The sequence below is a fragment of the Cetorhinus maximus genome, chromosome 15 (genome assembly GCF_964194155.1).
Source record: "Cetorhinus maximus chromosome 15, sCetMax3.hap1.1, whole genome shotgun sequence".
NCBI lineage: Eukaryota > Metazoa > Chordata > Chondrichthyes > Lamniformes > Cetorhinidae > Cetorhinus > Cetorhinus maximus.
In genome coordinates, this window is record NC_135893.1 from 13,740,344 (window position 1) to 13,758,234 (window position 17,891).

The window sequence follows — 17,891 nt, forward strand, 5'->3', positions numbered from 1 at the left end:
TTTTCGCCTTCTTTATTATTTTTGTGGTCAGCTTTTATTGATTTTTAAAACTTTCCCAATCCTCTGGCTTACCACTAATCTTTGTCACATTGTATGTCTTTTCTTTCAATTTGATACCGTCCTTAACTTCCTTGGTTAACCATGGTTGGTTTATCCCCTTCCTTGAATCCTCCTTCCTCACTGGGATATATCTTTGTTGAGAGTCATGAACTATTTTCTTAAACGTCTGGTGGGAGGTCCTCTTTCCTAGGTATGGGAGCAGGATGTCCTCCCACCTGACCACACCAGTCCGGAAGGAGGTTGCCAGGGAGGTCTGCACCAATGGCCAACAGAAGAGGTCCATCCTGCAGTGCAGGGAAAAGATAAATGGTCTGAAGCACTCCACCAGGGTAAATGAAACTTCTACTCACTCCAAACTCAAACTCCCATAAGGGCATCAGGCAGTCTAAGGGTTAGAGTCCACTGGAAAGTCCGGCACTGCCAACAGATGAGATGTAAGTACCAAATGTCTGCCAGCCACTTTAAGCTCACCATCTCATCTAAATTCTTGCAAAAATGATGTTTTAATCCTTCACTGGGTAGAGCTCAGCACACACAACAGGTATACATGCTTCTGAACTGTTCTTTCATCCATAGTGCTCACAATCAATCCATCTGTCTTTATGCAGGACAAGATCACTATCAGCAGAAGGGAGGAAGCCAAGACTGGAGGGGGGACCCCAGAGTTGAGGGCACTCCCCACCCACGAGGAGCAGACAGCAGAGCTCGCCGGAGGGGATAGAGATTGTCCCTGCACAGAAGGCGAGTTTGGCCTCCCCAACAAGCCAGTGAGCGTCCATTCGCGGTATACAACGGCCAGACAATGACTACGACATGTTATGACGTGGCAGATGATGTGTGCCAGGCAGATCAAATCCATGAGGGAAATGTGATCATGCAGTCACAACTGTTTTGCAATTTGTACTTTATTTCGAGATGAGTGCCTTGAATTCAGAAGTAATAAGACTGTTGCAACTTCAGAGGTTTTTAGAAAACTAAATTAAACATTTATTAACAAAAGGAAAGATTTCAAGCACATACACGAGTCTACAAATTATTATTATAATAGCTCTTAAAACTCCTAATTAATCTGGCTCTCAGTTAAACCTCCTAAGGTAACAGTAAAAACAAATAGATTTAAACAGACCGAGGCAAAGCAACACAATACCCTGGATAATCGCATTCAAAATGAGTTTTCTCAGCTTCAGTTTCTGTAGACAGCAACTCGATGCACATAGGCTGGAGGCTTTTTACACTTCTGTTAAATCTTAGAATGCCTTCTTTCTGACAAATAGCTTCATCTCCCTTGTACATATTTCTTCCTTTTTAAAGCAAATTCCATTGTTCCCATATCTTTTTGCAACTTTACTTTTCTCATAATATAAATCTTTCATACTACTAATCTTATTAGTAACCTTTGGGAAAAATAAACATACTGTTCGGCTTAGCTTCATCTGCTTAGGTGTAACATTTTACCATCTCTTTGAAATTCAAACTACTCTGGTTTATCTAAAAATGTAAGTTTTCCTTACACCTCACATTCTAAACTTCAGCCATGTTTAGATATTTAGCATTTCAAACCTAGCTCCCTCTTTGATAACTCAAAACCTCCAAACTGACTATCTCCAATTCAATTAGATCCCCCCACACACACATACATACAGAGAAATCAATCCAAATCTCACCATTAACCCACTTTTACAATAAATCACAATAATGTTATGAAAATTATTATATTTTCATGACAGACGGATCTATCCTGATGAAGCTGTACATTTACCTGTGAGGATCTTACTTTTATCCTGAACGACTGCCTAGCAGTGCTTTACGGACTCCTTCAGTAAAAGCACAGTATGCAACTCGATATGGAATTCATTGCATGACTGTGCACTCATTGACTTAGGTAAATAGAAAGGATTGGCCTGTAACTTGGATAATGTTGAGGCCTGTAATGCTATGAAAATGATGCCTTGGCACAGCTCCTGTGTTCTCAGCAGGATCTATGAAGGGAAGTTGTCATTGACTGCTGTGTCAATACCAACTGGACCGCATCCCTCCCAAATGCCAAGACAATGCAGGACGTAGACTTGGCAGCCTTCTGATGAATGCGGGGTCATGATTGTTTGCAAATAATCAAACGATGGTCCTGCTGAGCCATTCTCTGTGAGGGCAATGTGGACATAGCTCACAGATTTGGTTGCATGCTGTTGAGTAACAGGTCACTGCATCCTGATATCTGAAGGCATATTGGGGCTCAGTAGCAAGATGAGGCCTCTGCATTATTCGCCTATGAGAGCTGGTGTTTGGAGAGATGGTGCTATCTGGATGTTGCTCTCACTTGAGACAGCCAAGCACTGACCACTGACGAATGTTTTTCCTGTTGGCGCCACCTTGCTAAGCTTCTGTCATACTGGCATGAGTGCACCCATGGGCAGGAATTTTAGTTCGGCGGGTGCCGGTGATCGTTGGGCCGGGGAGTGGCTGAGGAATGGAGCCCCGACCGCGAACCCTGGCCAATTAACGGCCAGCCAGCGTGAAAGGCTTACTGAAAGGCTCAGCGATGCCGGGGTAGGGGCGGGAGGAGGGCAAGCGCTGAAGTCAGCGTGGGCACGGAGGAGCGCAGAATGAAAGTTGCCTGAAGGCAGAGAGCTGCCTCAGGGACCTGAAGAATTTAAATGCAAAAAATAAAGATTTTAAAAACCAGGGAAAAATGCCCACGCATCAGAATCAGTCACCGGAGCATATGGATGATGTAAATTCTGTCCAAACATTTTTATTTTCTTTTTGATTAATATCAGAAACCTCATCTCGCCCGCGGATGAGGTTTCCTGAAAAATGCAAAGGCCGCCTGGCCATTTCGACTACCTGCCAACTGTAACGCTGGACGGGCAACGGAAAATCTCAGTTAATTACTACTTTAATGGCCTTAATAGGCCTCTTAAATGTCAGCAGGTGAGCTTCCGACTCTAATGCATGCCCGGCGACCAAAATATCACGTGAGTGCGCGATGACGACGGGATGTTCCTCTGACATCATGCGCTATTTCACACTCAAGCGGGTCAAATGTGCACCCGCACACTAAGCGAAAATTTCTGCCCCATGTGTGCAATGGGGTTTCAGCCTCTTGAAGGCTGCTATGCCCACTGACTTGCTGACACCATGGTTGAAAGGACTGCACTATGAGTAGTTGTTTAAGGAGGTGCGCTAGTAGAATGTTAACCGCATTCCACAGCGGCCACATGTTCCTTAGGTTACTGCGCCTTCTAAGGATGATCCCATAATTAGGGATGAAGGTAATTTATGCTACTTCCATGATCATTGTGAGATTGATGACCTTTCCTGATATGTTGCTGAGAATAAAGGTTTTGTTGTATTCCCTGCATCGAAGCCTTAAGAGAACTTTGATCGTAGAAACTTGTCTTTACCTTATTCCTCTTGAAATCTTGTAGCTATGAAATTGTCAGGGGCATGTCTGCTGCGTCGTGCCCATGCAATGGCATCCTCATGTGGATTGTCTGAATCCTCACCCTCTTTAAATTCATCCTCTTCCAAGTCCTCCTGATCCGAAGAGACGCCTAGGTCCTCAATGTTTCCCTCTGGGAACACATACCCCTTTGCAGTGCAAGGTTGTGCAGGGCGCAGCAAACAACAATGATGCAGGACACTCTCTGTGGTGAATAATGGAGAGCTCCTTCTGACTGGTCCAAAAATTGGAAACATATCATTAGAGACCAATAGTTTTCTTTATTAAGGACCTTGTGGCGGAATGTACAGCATTGTATCTCTCCTCAGATGCACTGTGTGGCCAATGAATGGGTGTTATTAGCCATGTCTTCTGGGGGTATTCCTTATCACCGAGGAGACAGCCCTCTAAGCGCCGAAGTCCCTCAAATATCTCTGGGACCTGAGAGTGACTCAAGATGTAAGAGTCGTGTGAGCTCCCTGGGTACCTAGCACAAACATGCTGGATTGGCTTTCTGTGATCACAAATGAGCTGGATGTTCAGAGACTGAAATCCTTTTCTACTAATGAATCTCACAGGCTGCTGCCAGGGCGCTCTCAAGACAACATGTGTGCAGTCGATGGCACCCTGCATTTGCAGGAAGCCTGACATTGCAGTGAATCCCACAGCTCTGACAGTCTGGCTTGCTTCATCCATGAGAAATTGCACATAATGGCAAGTTTTACTGAAAAGGGCATCTGTCACCTCCCTTATGCATTTATGTGTCACTGATTATAAGATTCCACAGTGGTCCCAGTGGAGCTCTGGATGGACCTGCTGGCAAAAAAGTTCAGTACAGCAGTGACCTTAAGAGCAACAAGAATTGAATGCCCTCCAAGTCTGTGTGGCGCAGTTTCTCACGGAGAAAGTGGCAAATATGAGCTACCACATCCTTAGACAAGTGAAAGTGCCTGTGGCAGTGCCTTTTGCTCATCTCCATGTATGAGCACCACCATCTGTAGCCACTCATCATGCCAAATGTCTGTGGATTTGGCCCCTCCTCATCAGCATCTGGGACTTCCTGGCTCTTGACCCTCAGGGCGATGGTCTTCCCTGAGCTGTGCCAATTGCCGCACAGGCCCTTCTCCTCATTCTAATTATAGCTATCAACAAGGCAGCATTGCTTGCAGCCTGCATTCTCTACTTCTCCTTGTATCTGTGAACAGGTACAATTGAGTAATCAAGGGCAGCTCCCATTGAGTGGTTTCCCTCTGTATACAAGACAGGAATGCAGCCTCCAGCCCTTGACTTACGCTCGGCCTGTACATGGCATACCAAGGCCAGCCCTTGCAGGATTGGATCATCCTGGGGGACGACAGGTGGCTGAGATTTCCCCTCAGGCATAACTGCACATTCACAATAAGGGTCTTAATTAGGGTCAAAAGACCCATGTCCTATGAGCCACAGTCAGGCTTCTGGTGGTTGTGCTCCAGTGGCCTTGACAGCAACTTTGATACCCAATCCTTGCACTTATGTCATGACTGCAAGCATGGTGAATGCCACGACCAGTACATTGGGGACATAGAAGCTTGTAGGGTCCATGCTGCGTCTGCGCAGCAGCTGTGGTCCTTGACTGTTTGACCCTACATCCATTCTCACATATCTCTGTAAGGATCAGATTCCAATTAAGACAATATTCACCACAGCACCTAAACTTAATGGATTCTCACCTAAATGTGCAACATTAGTAAAGGAGACAAGCTTGTTCATTGTGCATAAAGCCCTCCAGTCCAGCACTCAGCTGAGCCATGCTCTCCATGGTTTGAGCAGGAAATTTATAGGATGCTCCTTCAATCAGCCCAAAATTTGCAAATATCATTCTTAGGTGAAAGCAAAAATAGCGTGTGTGAGACCAGCTTCCATCCTCAACTATCACCCAACAAGTCCCTCCCAACCTCCCCCATACTCACCGCCTCCTAATTCCCATTCTCCTTGTCACTATGCCTCCCCCTGTTACCTTCAACCACATCATTGTTTATGTGGAAATTCCTGTTCTGCCCTCTTTAATGTTGATGTCCCCATGTCATTTGTTGACCTGACCACCACCTCCGCAACTTTCTTGAGGCCACATGCATCCTTACTTTTCGGCACCCTTCCCCTTGAGCTGCCAACTTACAGGATCCAGATGCCTTCCCTGTGCCTCACAATACCATGATTCGAACCCCCAGGGCCGAATGCCTTAGGTGACTGACCAAGATCCACACACCATATTGTGCATGACCATAACTGCCCAGAGAGGCCATCCCCTGTCCAAGACTGGGATCAAGACATGTGTGCCATGCAGAGCGCTCTAAAATGGCCCACACAGACCCAGGACAGTTTCTTCAATATGCCCCCAACAGTGTGGCCTCAGCTCCACTCTGTTCCTTGACCATCCCATCTCCACCCGACCTCGTGTTTCCTCACACTTGTCCTTCCTCTGTTTCCCCCCTCCCCTCTTGTGTTCCTTCCCCAGTCTTGCCTCTGTCTCTCCCGCCCCCCTCTCATGTTCCTGCCCCCCCAGTCCCTGCCTCTGTCTCTCCCCTCCCCTCTAAAGTTTTCCCCTGGCCAGGTCCTGCCTCTGTCTCCCCCACTCCCCTTTTATGTTCCACATCCTACCAAACCCCCAGTCCTGTCTCCATCTCAGCCTTCCCAACTGGTCTTGCCTCCCGTGCCCATCCTTGGTGCAGCTTGTGCTACAGGCACCCAATATGTCACAGTTACGCTCTTAAAGGAAGGCGAAAGCAGCATCTACTAACTTCCAAGTCGTGGGTGAACTGAAGCTCACCAGGTGCATGCCACTTATATACAGTCGTGAAAAAGAACGTTGGCGAGATGCTTAACTTGGAGGGGGAACGTAATTCCAGTGAGTTGACCTATTAATAGGGATTCATGAGATGCAAATGAATGCAAAAGTGGTTCCTGACACAGATCAGCGGGCATCTCGACCTGCCTTTAACCTGCCCTTAAAGTCAGGAGAACAAAATTCCAAACTAATTTCCCACCAGCGGGAAATTGACTTATTCCATCATGCCAAATTTAGTGCCCCTGCCCGCTGCTAGCAAGTGCGGAAAATTCCACCCAGAGAATCTATTTCCTTTGGTGGGGGAATCAACTACAATGGGAACATAATTGTAAAATGAGAGCTAGGCCATTCAGGAGTTAAACCAGGAAACATGTTTTCACGCAAAGGATAGTGGAAATCTGGAATTCTCACCCCCGGAAGGCTGTGGATGCTGGGGCAATTTGGAGCTTTCGAGGCTGATATAGATTTTATTTTGTTAGTTAAGGATATCAAAGAACATGGAGCAGAGGCAGATAAGTGGAGTTGTGGTAGAGTTCAGCCATGATCTAACTAAATGGCATAGCAAGCTCAAGGGGCTGAATGGCCTGCCGTTGTTCCTAATACAGGTATCCCCCACTACCCACATACTGCTGCGTATTACATGATATTTTGGTGGATTCTGTGAACAGCCCCCTCTTTGTATTACAGTAACAACATATTGCATTTAAATAGCACCTTTAACAAAGTAAAATATCCTAAGACACTTCACAGACTGTAATCAGACAAAAATTGACTGCGATCCAAAGGAAGAAGGTATAAGGACAGGCAAACAAATAATTGGTCAAAAAGGTGAGCTCTAAGGAGCATATTAAAGGTGTGAGAGGGGGTGGAGGGATTTGGGAAAAATTCCAGTGCTTAGGGGCTAGGTGGCTGACTATGTATGGTTCTTACCTCTCCTGCAGTTATGGCCGGTCCATCCTGGAGGACATGTGCAACGCCCCGTCACTGGATGGCACTGACCCTCGTTCTCACAAGCACATCGCATCTGACACCCAGGGCCATATTGGCCTGTGGGGCATGCTGGCAAAGAAAAATAAATTCACATTTGGTGTCAGTTCCGGCTTCTCAAAAAAGTCACAATGAAAACATCACATTCATCCCAGAGGTTAATTTTTTAAAATTTTTATATCAAACCCAAATGTTATCCAGCACCTGTCTTTTTTTTGTATTAAGTATCCCGGTTTTCTGAGATTTTTCTAAGCCTTGGCTGGCACTTGTGTTCTGACTTCCTTGAGGGGAGGACTCCGGTAGCGTTTTGAAGAGGAAGAGAAAAGATGTCAGGGGAAGGGACCTTGCAGGTGGGATCAGTCAAAGAGAAGTATTGATAAGGTGGATAACTGAAGAGATGAGAATAAGACCTGCTCCTGAGTTACTCAAGCAGTAACACTTGGTCAGCTAGAAAGAACCATCAACAGCTCCAGAGGCTGTGGAAAGAGCATCCTTTGGGGGATGGCGGTGGAGCGGAATTGGGTAGTGGGTAGATGGTGAGGCATGTCTAGTGCCACAGTAAACATAGCTGATGAGCATTTACAGGTACCGTCATCATATTCCAATGCTTTTATTAGAGAACGTAACAAGGTATGAAAAGATAAAAAGGAAAAATGTCATGAATGCCAAAGATCAAAATAAACACAGATCACACAGGCAACATGGTGGGTTATTCAACATCTGCGTCAGAAAGGTAGGGTGGAATTGTCCCAGATTTGCATAAAGTACGGTAGCGGGCGGGAAAAAGGACATTTTACCCCCGCGCTCCACACACCCCTGGCCACAAGGCGGTTTTTCTCGCTGTATTGTCCCATTCCTGGCACGTCCCACCTCATTAATTGAGTATTCAGGGGAAGCACGCCGAATCATTGACAGGCGGGCTCAGATTTGTCCACCACGCCGTGATCTCAGCACTTCCATGCTCCAGGCACCATATTTAACGTGCACCAGAGCGCAAGCCTACTTCATGTCTTCAGACCAGGACTGCTCCAGGCAACAATGGCCCTGAAAGCAAAGAAGATGGCAGTCCCCAAATTTAGTGACCCGTCTCTGGGACGCCTGCTGGGCGCGGTGGAAGGTTGCTGCGATGTCCTCTACGACTGCTCTGGCCGCAGTTGGTCCACCAGAGTCATCAATCCGGCCTGGGAGGCAGTGGCATTGGCGGTCAGTGCCAGCAGAGCACAGAAAAAGTCAGCCATCCAGTGCAGGAAAGGGATGAATGCTCTCATCTGTTCCGCCAGAGTAAGTCAACCACCTCATCACTCTCAACTGACACACTTATATACCCATCACACATCCACAGGGATCTCACACTCAAGGGACAACACCACTAACTCTCGCAAACACCCTCACATCTCCATCAGCTCCTCTGGAGCTCGTGTCCACATCCTGCCCATGGCTCCACTCACCACACAAACATTCCATGCAGTGCCATGCATCCTTGCTCACACTCTCTCCATCTGTTTTCATGCAGGAGGAGCTGGCTCACAACAGCAGGGAGAGGTCCCTGACCGGGGGTGGAGTGGCCTACATTAGGCCCCTCACTCACTTTGAGGAGTGTGCCATCGCGCTGACTGGTGAGGATGTGGACGGTGCCTGTGGCGACGGTGAGGTCAGCAGCAAACACCCACGTGAGGATCCTGCACCACATCATCCCTCTCTCAATGCAACTGTAGGTGCTCCTTCTCCTGCTTTTGACTCTGTTGCCATGCATAATTATCTCTACTTTTGTTCCCAGGGAGCTCTGCCAAGCAACTGACACCCTCAGCTAGCCAGTCCCTCAGCTCCATCCAGGTCCCCACCTCCAGCCAAGAGGACATCTTCTCCATTGAAGAGTTGGAAATAAGCAGCCTGGAAGACCCGTCACAGCGCTTACCCATACCATCTACCAGCGCAGAGACACACACCTCGGTGGGACCTAGATCTTGAGCAAACTCAGGTTCAGAATCTGGTGGTCGTCGCATGGATATGAGTCCGCAGCAGGAGGAGGCAGGTTCAGCTGAGCACCCTGGCACTCAGAGGACTGCTGGGAAAGAGGCATCTGTGAGGTCTGAGTCTGATGATGAGTCTCTGGATTTGGCCTTCCAACTCATTATGGAGAGTCAGCAGAAGGCAGGGGAACATGACACAGGGCTGTTGGAAGCCCTCAACAGAGTGACGCATGAGTTGGAGGAGTGCGTCCACCTACTCCCTGATCAAGTGGTGCCCACATGTGCATGCATGGATGTCTCCATGGGAAAGATGGTGGATGCCATGGAGATCCTGGTCCAGCAGAACGGGGAGGTGTGCACAGACCTGCACTCCATCGCAGTAGCTATGGGCGAGTTCCTGCAGTGGCAACGCGAGAGGGAAATGGGACACCTCGACGACCCTCCAGGTGCTCCTTCCCCTCGGGCACATGAAGGGAGCCCTCGGGTACACGAAGGGAAGAGGAACGGCAGCTGGACACCCCTGGGTCATCCACTCAGGAATCTCAGAGGCTTCCCTCTCCCTCCGAGTTCCTTTTGCCTCCTTTCCCTCAACCTCGTCCTCTGTCTCTGCAGAGGGAGCAGCTGGCCCACAGGAGGACAGCCAAAGCAAGCCAGGGCCCTCAAGCCTCAGCCTTCCAGAGATTGTGTGCCAAAGTCATTAGAAGCAACAGGTCCAGCCATTCCACAGGCTGTCTCCACACCTCTTGCAGAAGTCAGGGCAACACCTAGAAGTGGTAGGCCTAGAGTGTTAAAATTTCTGATCATAAGTGGTTGCACAGGTGAACACATTTTGTCACTTTATAAACTGAAAACATATCCAATCTCACTGAATTATGTGTAATGTTGTCTTTCAGCTTCATTTACAGGCTTTGTGAATCCTCCCCCTGCACACCCCCCACCCCCCCCCCCCCAACCCACCCACCCCCAACTAGCAGTTCAGCTGTACATAGCTGGACCAGGAATGATTCTGGAGGGAGGAGTGTGTATGTGGCAGGACCTTTCGAAGCCTCTTGCAAGCACTCTCCCACGCACGCGGAGGCTTCCTCCATCACACTCATCTCACTGTCCTGAGCATTTCAAATGCTGTCTGCTGGGGTTCTCTTTCAGTTGTCCATCTGAGCCGACCTGCATCTCCGCTCACCCACTGAACACACTCCCATGCAGCACCTGTGCCTGTCTAACGCGAGGCTCCGCTCACTTTCCATTTGAAAACACGGCCATAGTCAAGTTTCTGCTCAGCTCTCCTGTCCTTTCCCCTCCCACGGTCACCAATGTCATTTCCTCCATCATTTTTGACCCCCCAAGCATCACCTTCCACCTCCCCACCATCACCTACCATTCTGAACCCTTGTGTTTCCAGGATGTCCAGGTGAACGTGCACGTTTCCTACCTTCCTCAGAATCCCACCCCCATCCACACTGACCTGCCCAACCTCCTCTTTCCCAACCCCAGGGTCCGTGTCTGCGTCCAACTCCCCACCAACCACCCTTGCCATCCTTTCTACCGCTACCGACGCACCCTCACCCTCCCACCCTTCCAGCTCACTTTGCCCCCTCTCATACTAACCATTCCCTCCTACTACAGCACACCTTCAGTTTGCTGCCCAGGAGGCAGTCATTGACTCCACAGGCCTCTCACTTGCACATTCACCTGGACAATCCCCCCTTTCTCCCTCCTCCACGCTTAATCCTTCCTATCTCCAGACACCTTCCTCCCGCAAGAATCCTTCTCCCCCCCAGACTCCTTCTCCCCCCTGGACTCCACTCTGGACCCCTTTCTCCTCCAGGACTCCTTCCTCCCTTCTGGACTCCTTCCTCACCCTGAGCTCCTTCCCCTCCACCCCCGGACTCCTTCCTCCCCCTGAGCTCCTTCCTCACCCTGGACTCCTTCCTTGCCCGAGACTCCTTCCCCACTCTGGACTTCTTCCTCCCCCCAAGCTCCTTCCTCCCCCTAGACTCCTTCTTTGCCCTGGACTCCTCCCTCGCCCCGGAATCCTTCATCCCTCCAAGCTCCTTCCTCCCCCTGGACTCCTTCCTCTCCCCAGTCCTTCCTCCCCCCTCTGAACTCCTACCCTTACACTAACCTTCCCTCTTACACCTACATCCTCAGTTGCCGCATTCTCCCCCATTACTCTCTCCTTCCCCCTCCTGACTTTACCGATTCCCCCCGCAACCTCACCCTCCCTGACACCTTCATTCCCCACATTCCCCAAGCTCACCACCCACCGACACCTTCATTTCCCTCCATCCCAATCTCATCCCCCAAGTACATCTTCCTCTCCCACTCACAGCTGGACCTTCCTCTCCCCACCCTCGTCGATCATTCATAGTAGCCCATGGCCAAAAGCATGATGTGCCGATGCAGACCCCAGACATCAATGGAAACCTCTCACCTTCTGTGAACACCTTTGGGCACAGCCATGTCCATGAGAATCCACCCAGCATGTGACGCACGTGTTCTTCCAGGGTCCAGTAGCTACAAGGCTCCAGCATCTTCTACTCCTCAGATGTTGTGATCTGATCAAGGCTCTAACTGTAAGACCCGAATTCTGCACGTCACTCTTGTCCAGGTATGTTCTGGGCCAGAGTGTTTTCCCGCCAACGTAACGGTAAATCTGACATGGGAGGACGATTCCGGTCAGGCCTTACGTTGCATCCCATTAGTGGGATGCAAGGTGGGTTCATGCTAGCCTCCAGCGGGATTGGCATTCCACCATGGTGGACATGATCGGATGATCCCACTGTGCTTTCACGCTGGCGTGAAACTGATTTTTGGCCTTCCCGCCGTATTGTCGGCCCCCCTCCCTGCTCGCCATGACTCCCACTGCCAACAGGACGCAAAATTCCAGCCATAGTTTAACACGTCACATCAGAACTTTTAGAGTTCCTTCTTTTCCCTCACTTCCCGTGGTCTTGCAGAGATGCAAACCCCCGCCCCACCCCAATTCCTAAAGGTGAGAAATCTTGCTGAGATACAGTTCCATGGTTACCTCACCTCAGTGGTCAATCTTCGCCCGTGAGTCCATTGACTAGTCGACTGTGAAGTGGCAGTGGAGCAGAGAACTCTTGAGAAATTCCAGGCAATTAATTCCCAGAGTTTCTAAGCTTTTGGTGTTGAGATGTTGGATTTACCGATCAAGGAGGTAACAGCACTAAAGAACAAGCCTTTCCAAACATTCAGGAGCAAGAAATGCACAGGCAAACATAGGCCATAGGTTTGGGTACAGGAAATCTGAAACGCCCTCAAAAGGCTGGAAGTCAATTGAAAATTTCACAGAATCGGAATCATAGAATTGTTAAGGCGCAGAAGAAGGCCATTCGGCCCGTCGTGTCAGCACCAGCTCTCCAAATGAGCACGGTGACTTAATCCCATCCTCCTGCCTTTTCCCCTTACCCTTGCACATTGTTTCTGTTCAAATATTTTTTATTTTTGTACTCATATTTTATATTTTATTTTTATATTTCTATTTAAATATTTCAAATTGAGATTGATAGATTTTTGTTAGTCAAAGGTTTTGAGGATGATGGAACCAGGGCAATGGAGTTAAACAAAAACGGTAAGAAATATAAGCACAAACTTGAATGAACTGCCTTGCATTGGAGGCTGGACTGTTGAGGCAAATGGGTCTTATTTGCACTGGGGGTGTTAGGGGAGCACTTAACCCAGAGTTTTTGATGAAGAGAGTTAGATAATCAGGTGGGCATATTTGAGATTCACCGAGCTACATGTGACAGAATACCTACTGTTCTGACACAGTTTCCCCATGAATCCGGGTGGACAGGTACACAGCCCAGTCTTCTTATTGCAGGTCCCATTATTCTCACAGATGGGGCAGGTCCCCTTGCAGGCAAGGCCCCAGTGGCCCGCTTGGCACTCTGTATAGAGAAATCAGAAGAACACAAATGGTCATAAGGTAATGGAAAAGATGCGATCAAAGTTAACGTCGCTTAAATACCAACTGAGATGCATACAAAAATAACTTTAATTCTTATTTTTGGAATAGGGATTTCCAAGCTCGATTCTGTAAACCTAAACAATTGCCCTAATAACTTCTAAAAAGCAGTTTTGAATGTCCTAAAGTCTGAAGACTCTGCCTGCACTGGGGAGCCTTTCCAATTGAACTTTCCCCTCTTCTCTTCAGGACAGATTGGCTCAGGCTGTGGGCTCTGGGTCCACAAGTACCAGGCACCCTCTGGTACCTCACCATAGTGAGAGTGAGCCGTGAGGGTGGTTTTTCCTTGCCAACCACAGGATGGTTGGTGTGGATTATGAACTTCGGTGCAGAGTTCGCTCAAACGACCCATATACCCACTCAAAAACTAAAACCAAAGATGCACTACAGTCCCCAAAGCTTATAGTGGCCCCACTGGTATTAACTTCAGTGGGCGGTCAAACCAAAAAGGTTACGTGAACCAACATATTTTATAAAAAACAAGAAATCTCCACTTAACCTCTCTTAATTGTTAGCTGATGCTGAACCAGGACAGAACAGGCAAATTTTGCTGATCGGAAAGGTTTAAAAGTTATTTAAGTGCAGTGGAATATGCAGTATGGGCAGAAGTTTGCAGGCGATCCAGAACGAATGACAGATGCAGAAGAAAGGGGAAGTGAGACAAAATTAGCTTCATTGGTGAGCTGGTGTCAGCTGGTACTTTATTGCTCTCTTTAAATGAAATGAACCAGGTGCAAGCAGCTGACTGAAACCACTTAAAGACGAGACTAACTGAAATCAGCAGAGCCTGTTAAATGGGTAAAACAGCCAAAATAGCCAGTGTGCTCATTACACTATAAGTGGCGCCTCTGCCAATGACTCCTGTGGCGATGACACATGGTTAGCGCTATTTACCCAACAGGTGGCTACCCATTGTAAGTGTGGACAGTGTAAGTGATGGGGTCTGTATACATGACATTTCCTGAAGTAACCTTGGGGAAGGAATTCTATACAGTGGCAGTGCCATTCAGGGCTATGTCCGTGCAAGGAATAACATTTCTAGTATTTACAACTGTTTCAAAATTTATTTTTAACTATAATTCTGTTCAGACTACGTTAACGGAGAGGAACACAGAAATGAAATGCTGCTCATGACCTTTACCCTCTCACCTTTCTTGCAGCCAGGGCCCATTTTTCCAGCTGGGCAGCTGCATTGTCCGGTTACACTGTCACACGGGGCTCCTCCGCAGTTACATGTCTGCAGACAGTTCACTCCAAACTTGTTGGTGGCACATTCTGCAATCAGGAAAGGTGGGTGGAATCAGTTCTTGGTCTCCTAGTTCCATGCAAATGATTTCTGTCAATGCATTTTTCAGTTGAGCTGGCTTATTGGGAAAGGTCTAGAATCCGTTTATGGCTATTACATTAAAATGCTGTTGTCTAATATGTCAGCCGTAGCCACATATGGCTAATTGGGAATATGGATGTGGTTAAATTGCACTTTTAATTAGTAAATAAGATTGAGAACTGGAGACCATTGTTGGTCATGTAGCCTTAATACACATATTCACAGGGCCTATGCATGTAAATTTTAACTTTTTGTGCATTTATTGCTAAAATGGTCAGAGGAATAACAGAGCATTTGAGTGCTTTTAACCACGTGTGCTTTACTTCCTTAGTTCCTGCTTATTGATGATCTGCTATAATTGTATATAAGAGATGAAAAGGACAGACTTCAACACCATGGACATGCCAGCAACAATATAATCCAGTCGACCATTCAGCATAACCCCTCTAAACCAGCAGGAAATGGAAAGTCCAACCAAGTACAAGCAGCTCCAACAGCACAAAGGGTGAGGAGCAACCATCTGAATTCTAGATAGAGAAAAGGGGGCGGCCTAGATGGAGAGCATGGTGGGGAGGCGGTGGGATGGTTTTGGAGGGCGAGCAGGAGTGGGGGTGGGTTTGGCTGGCGTGGGGGTGTGTTTTTTATTTTTTCACTCATGGGATGTGGGCATCGCTGGCTAGGCCAGCATTTATTGCCCATCCCTAATTGTCCTTGAGAAGGTGAAGGTGAGTCACCTTCTTGAACTGCTGCAGGCCATGTGCTGTAGGTATACCCACAGTGCTGTTAGGAAGGGGGTCCCAGGGTTTTGAACCAGCGACAATGAAGGAATGGTGACATAGTTCCAACTCAGGATGTGATGTGGCTTGGAGGGGAACATCGCAGGTGGTGGTGTTCCCATGCATCTGCTGCCCTCGTCCTTCTAGGTGGTAGAGGTTGCGGGTTTAGAAGGTGCTGTTGAAAGGGTCTTGGGGAGTTGCTGCAAAGCATTTTGTAGATGGTACATACTGGAGAGGGCAAAGCTGGAGGTGGGATGTATGTAGGGATAGGACTGGTTGGAGAGCAGGGGTAGGTCTGGAGGGAGATGGGGGTGGGAGTGCATCTAGATGGACAGCGGGGGTGGAGGTGGGGATGAGTCTGGAGGGAGAGTGGATGTAGGGATGGGAATGAGTCTGGAGGGAGAGCAGGGATGGGGATGGGTCTGGAGGGAGAGTGGGGGTGCGGGCGGGTCTGCAGGGAGAGCAGGGGTGTAAGAAGGGATGGGTCTGCAGTGGGAGCAGAGGTGTGGGTGGGTCTGGAGGGAGAATGGGGTTGTGAATGGATCTAGAATCTGCAGTCCAATGTCGGGCCCAATTTTACCCCTGTGCAAGTGAATGGGTTGTAGTGAGTTAAAATCTTCCCAACTGATAAATTCATGCCAGGGTTCCAAACTTAGGTGAAAGCTAAAGACTGCAGAATTTCACACTGAGTGGTGGTAGATGTTTGTAAAAGCACACCAGAGACATTTACCTGTATTGTGTATATAGTGTTTTATCCTGAAATTAGTGCACATAGCTAAAAGTATGCCTCAGTTATTTTTATTGGACAGCACTGCTCTAGAAAGACAGTAAAGCATGTCGAGTTTGTAACTCTGTAACTTGCATTATACAAGATTGGGTGTGAAAGTCTGTACTTTTCTGGTCTCTCCAGTTCTGCTTTAAAGGTTGAAAGAATTTCAAACCTGAAACGCAACATATACTATACCTTTATACACAGTAAGAAAGCATACTAAAGTACCTTGGACTAAAGCATTACGTCCTAAGGCATCATGCACTAAAGCTTATGAACAACAGGCAAGAAACAAAAGATTTATATACTGAAGGGTCCTGAATTTAATTCCATCCCAGGGAGACTGGCTGAGCATCACTTTAGGTACCTGGGCTGAGTGTAAAGGTTCCATTTGAAATGACCCTCAAATCTGGTTCCAAGTGGGCATGATCCCATAGCACAAAACTGTCCCCGATGTGCCAGCCTCTGAAAGTCTGGGGCATGGAGATTCTTGAGGATGCCAAGGAGGTAAAAAGTAGAAGAGGCTTTATGCTGATCAGACTGCAGCTTGGGGATGTTTGATGCAAACACTGGATGCCTGAATGGGAAGTGTTCCATTTGCCAGCTTGATGTGTGGACATCCTAGTAGACATAAAGATGTGGAGGGGAAAACAACAGGTGAACCACTGGGCTTCCATGGTCTTGCCCAAACCTCAAAGAAACTTCAAAGGTAACTTAACTGCACTGATGTAAATGAATTCACAGGTGTGTGCTTGTGGCTTTAATGAGTACTTCAGTATAGATTTCATGTCAAAATGTGCTTTAATAAGTTTGAGATTACCAGTCCAAAAAAAACCCGCTGGGAGGTTCATTGCAACCATAAGGAAACAAGGGAAAACACAAAAAGGAGCCAACAAAGGCATTTCAAGACCTTGCAGGGGATGGCCTTTGATCTGCGTGACTCCTGCCAGGATCTTGGGCTTTTATCATCTTTTATTAAAAAGAAAAGATTTACATTTATATAGCACCTTTCACAGCCTCAGGAAATGTAAAGGCACTTTATAACCAAGTACAGTAGTCACTGTTGTAACATAGGGAAGGGTGAGGATACCAGAGCAGGAGGTTCAGCAGGTAAACCTCACATAGTTTGCAAATGGAGGAGGCTGACACGAAAGAATTACCTTCTGTAAATATATTTTTCCCCATTCCGGCATACTCTTTGGAATAATCTAACATGGATGTTGGCCTATTAATATTATCTGACACTGCTATCCAGTTGATAAGGTAAAGACGGTTCCAAGTAGTGGATGAAATAGCCTCTGCTCTCAAGCCTTTATACACCAAGGATGACATCAGAGGTTACATGACCATGGCAAGCCCATGTCAAGCCACATTGCACACTTGCACTTCTCCAAACATCCTCCTTTTCATAAAAGGAAAAAGAAACCTGCGTATACTATCATTTGCAGTTGCAAGTCAGGCACACACATGGTCTACAATGAAAATCATCATGCATGTACAGAAAACTGTTCATTCTAGTCTGACCCACTTTTGCCTGTCCCTACACATGCATTGCACACATAATCCTTAAAGCGTTCAGGTCTCCTAATGGTACGTGTGTAGGTTGTTATTGGCTGTGTGCCTGGTGTCTGCTCATTCCTGGGGTGATCTTGTCTCTCTGGGCAATGTTGTTGCCGTGGCGAGTGTTGCTGCTATGGTAATTGTCACTGCTGATCCATTGCCTTTGTTGGGGAACTCTGGGACTG

General features: G+C 47.6%; 1 protein-coding gene across 2 annotated transcripts in view; it reads right to left on the reverse strand.

Moving 5' to 3' along the window:
• LOC144690414 (uncharacterized) overlaps positions 1 to 17,891 on the reverse strand; it is a 537,164-nt gene that overhangs the window by 36,861 nt on the left and 482,412 nt on the right. For both annotated transcript variants that reach the window (XM_078557903.1, XM_078557904.1), the window contains 3 exons: positions 14,424 to 14,549; positions 13,066 to 13,197; positions 7,257 to 7,385 (listed from right to left, as the gene is read on the reverse strand). In XM_078557903.1, coding sequence (XP_078414029.1) covers positions 7,257 to 7,385; positions 13,066 to 13,197; positions 14,424 to 14,549 — 387 coding nt within the window. The remainder of the gene's footprint in view (positions 1 to 7,256; positions 7,386 to 13,065; positions 13,198 to 14,423; positions 14,550 to 17,891) is intronic.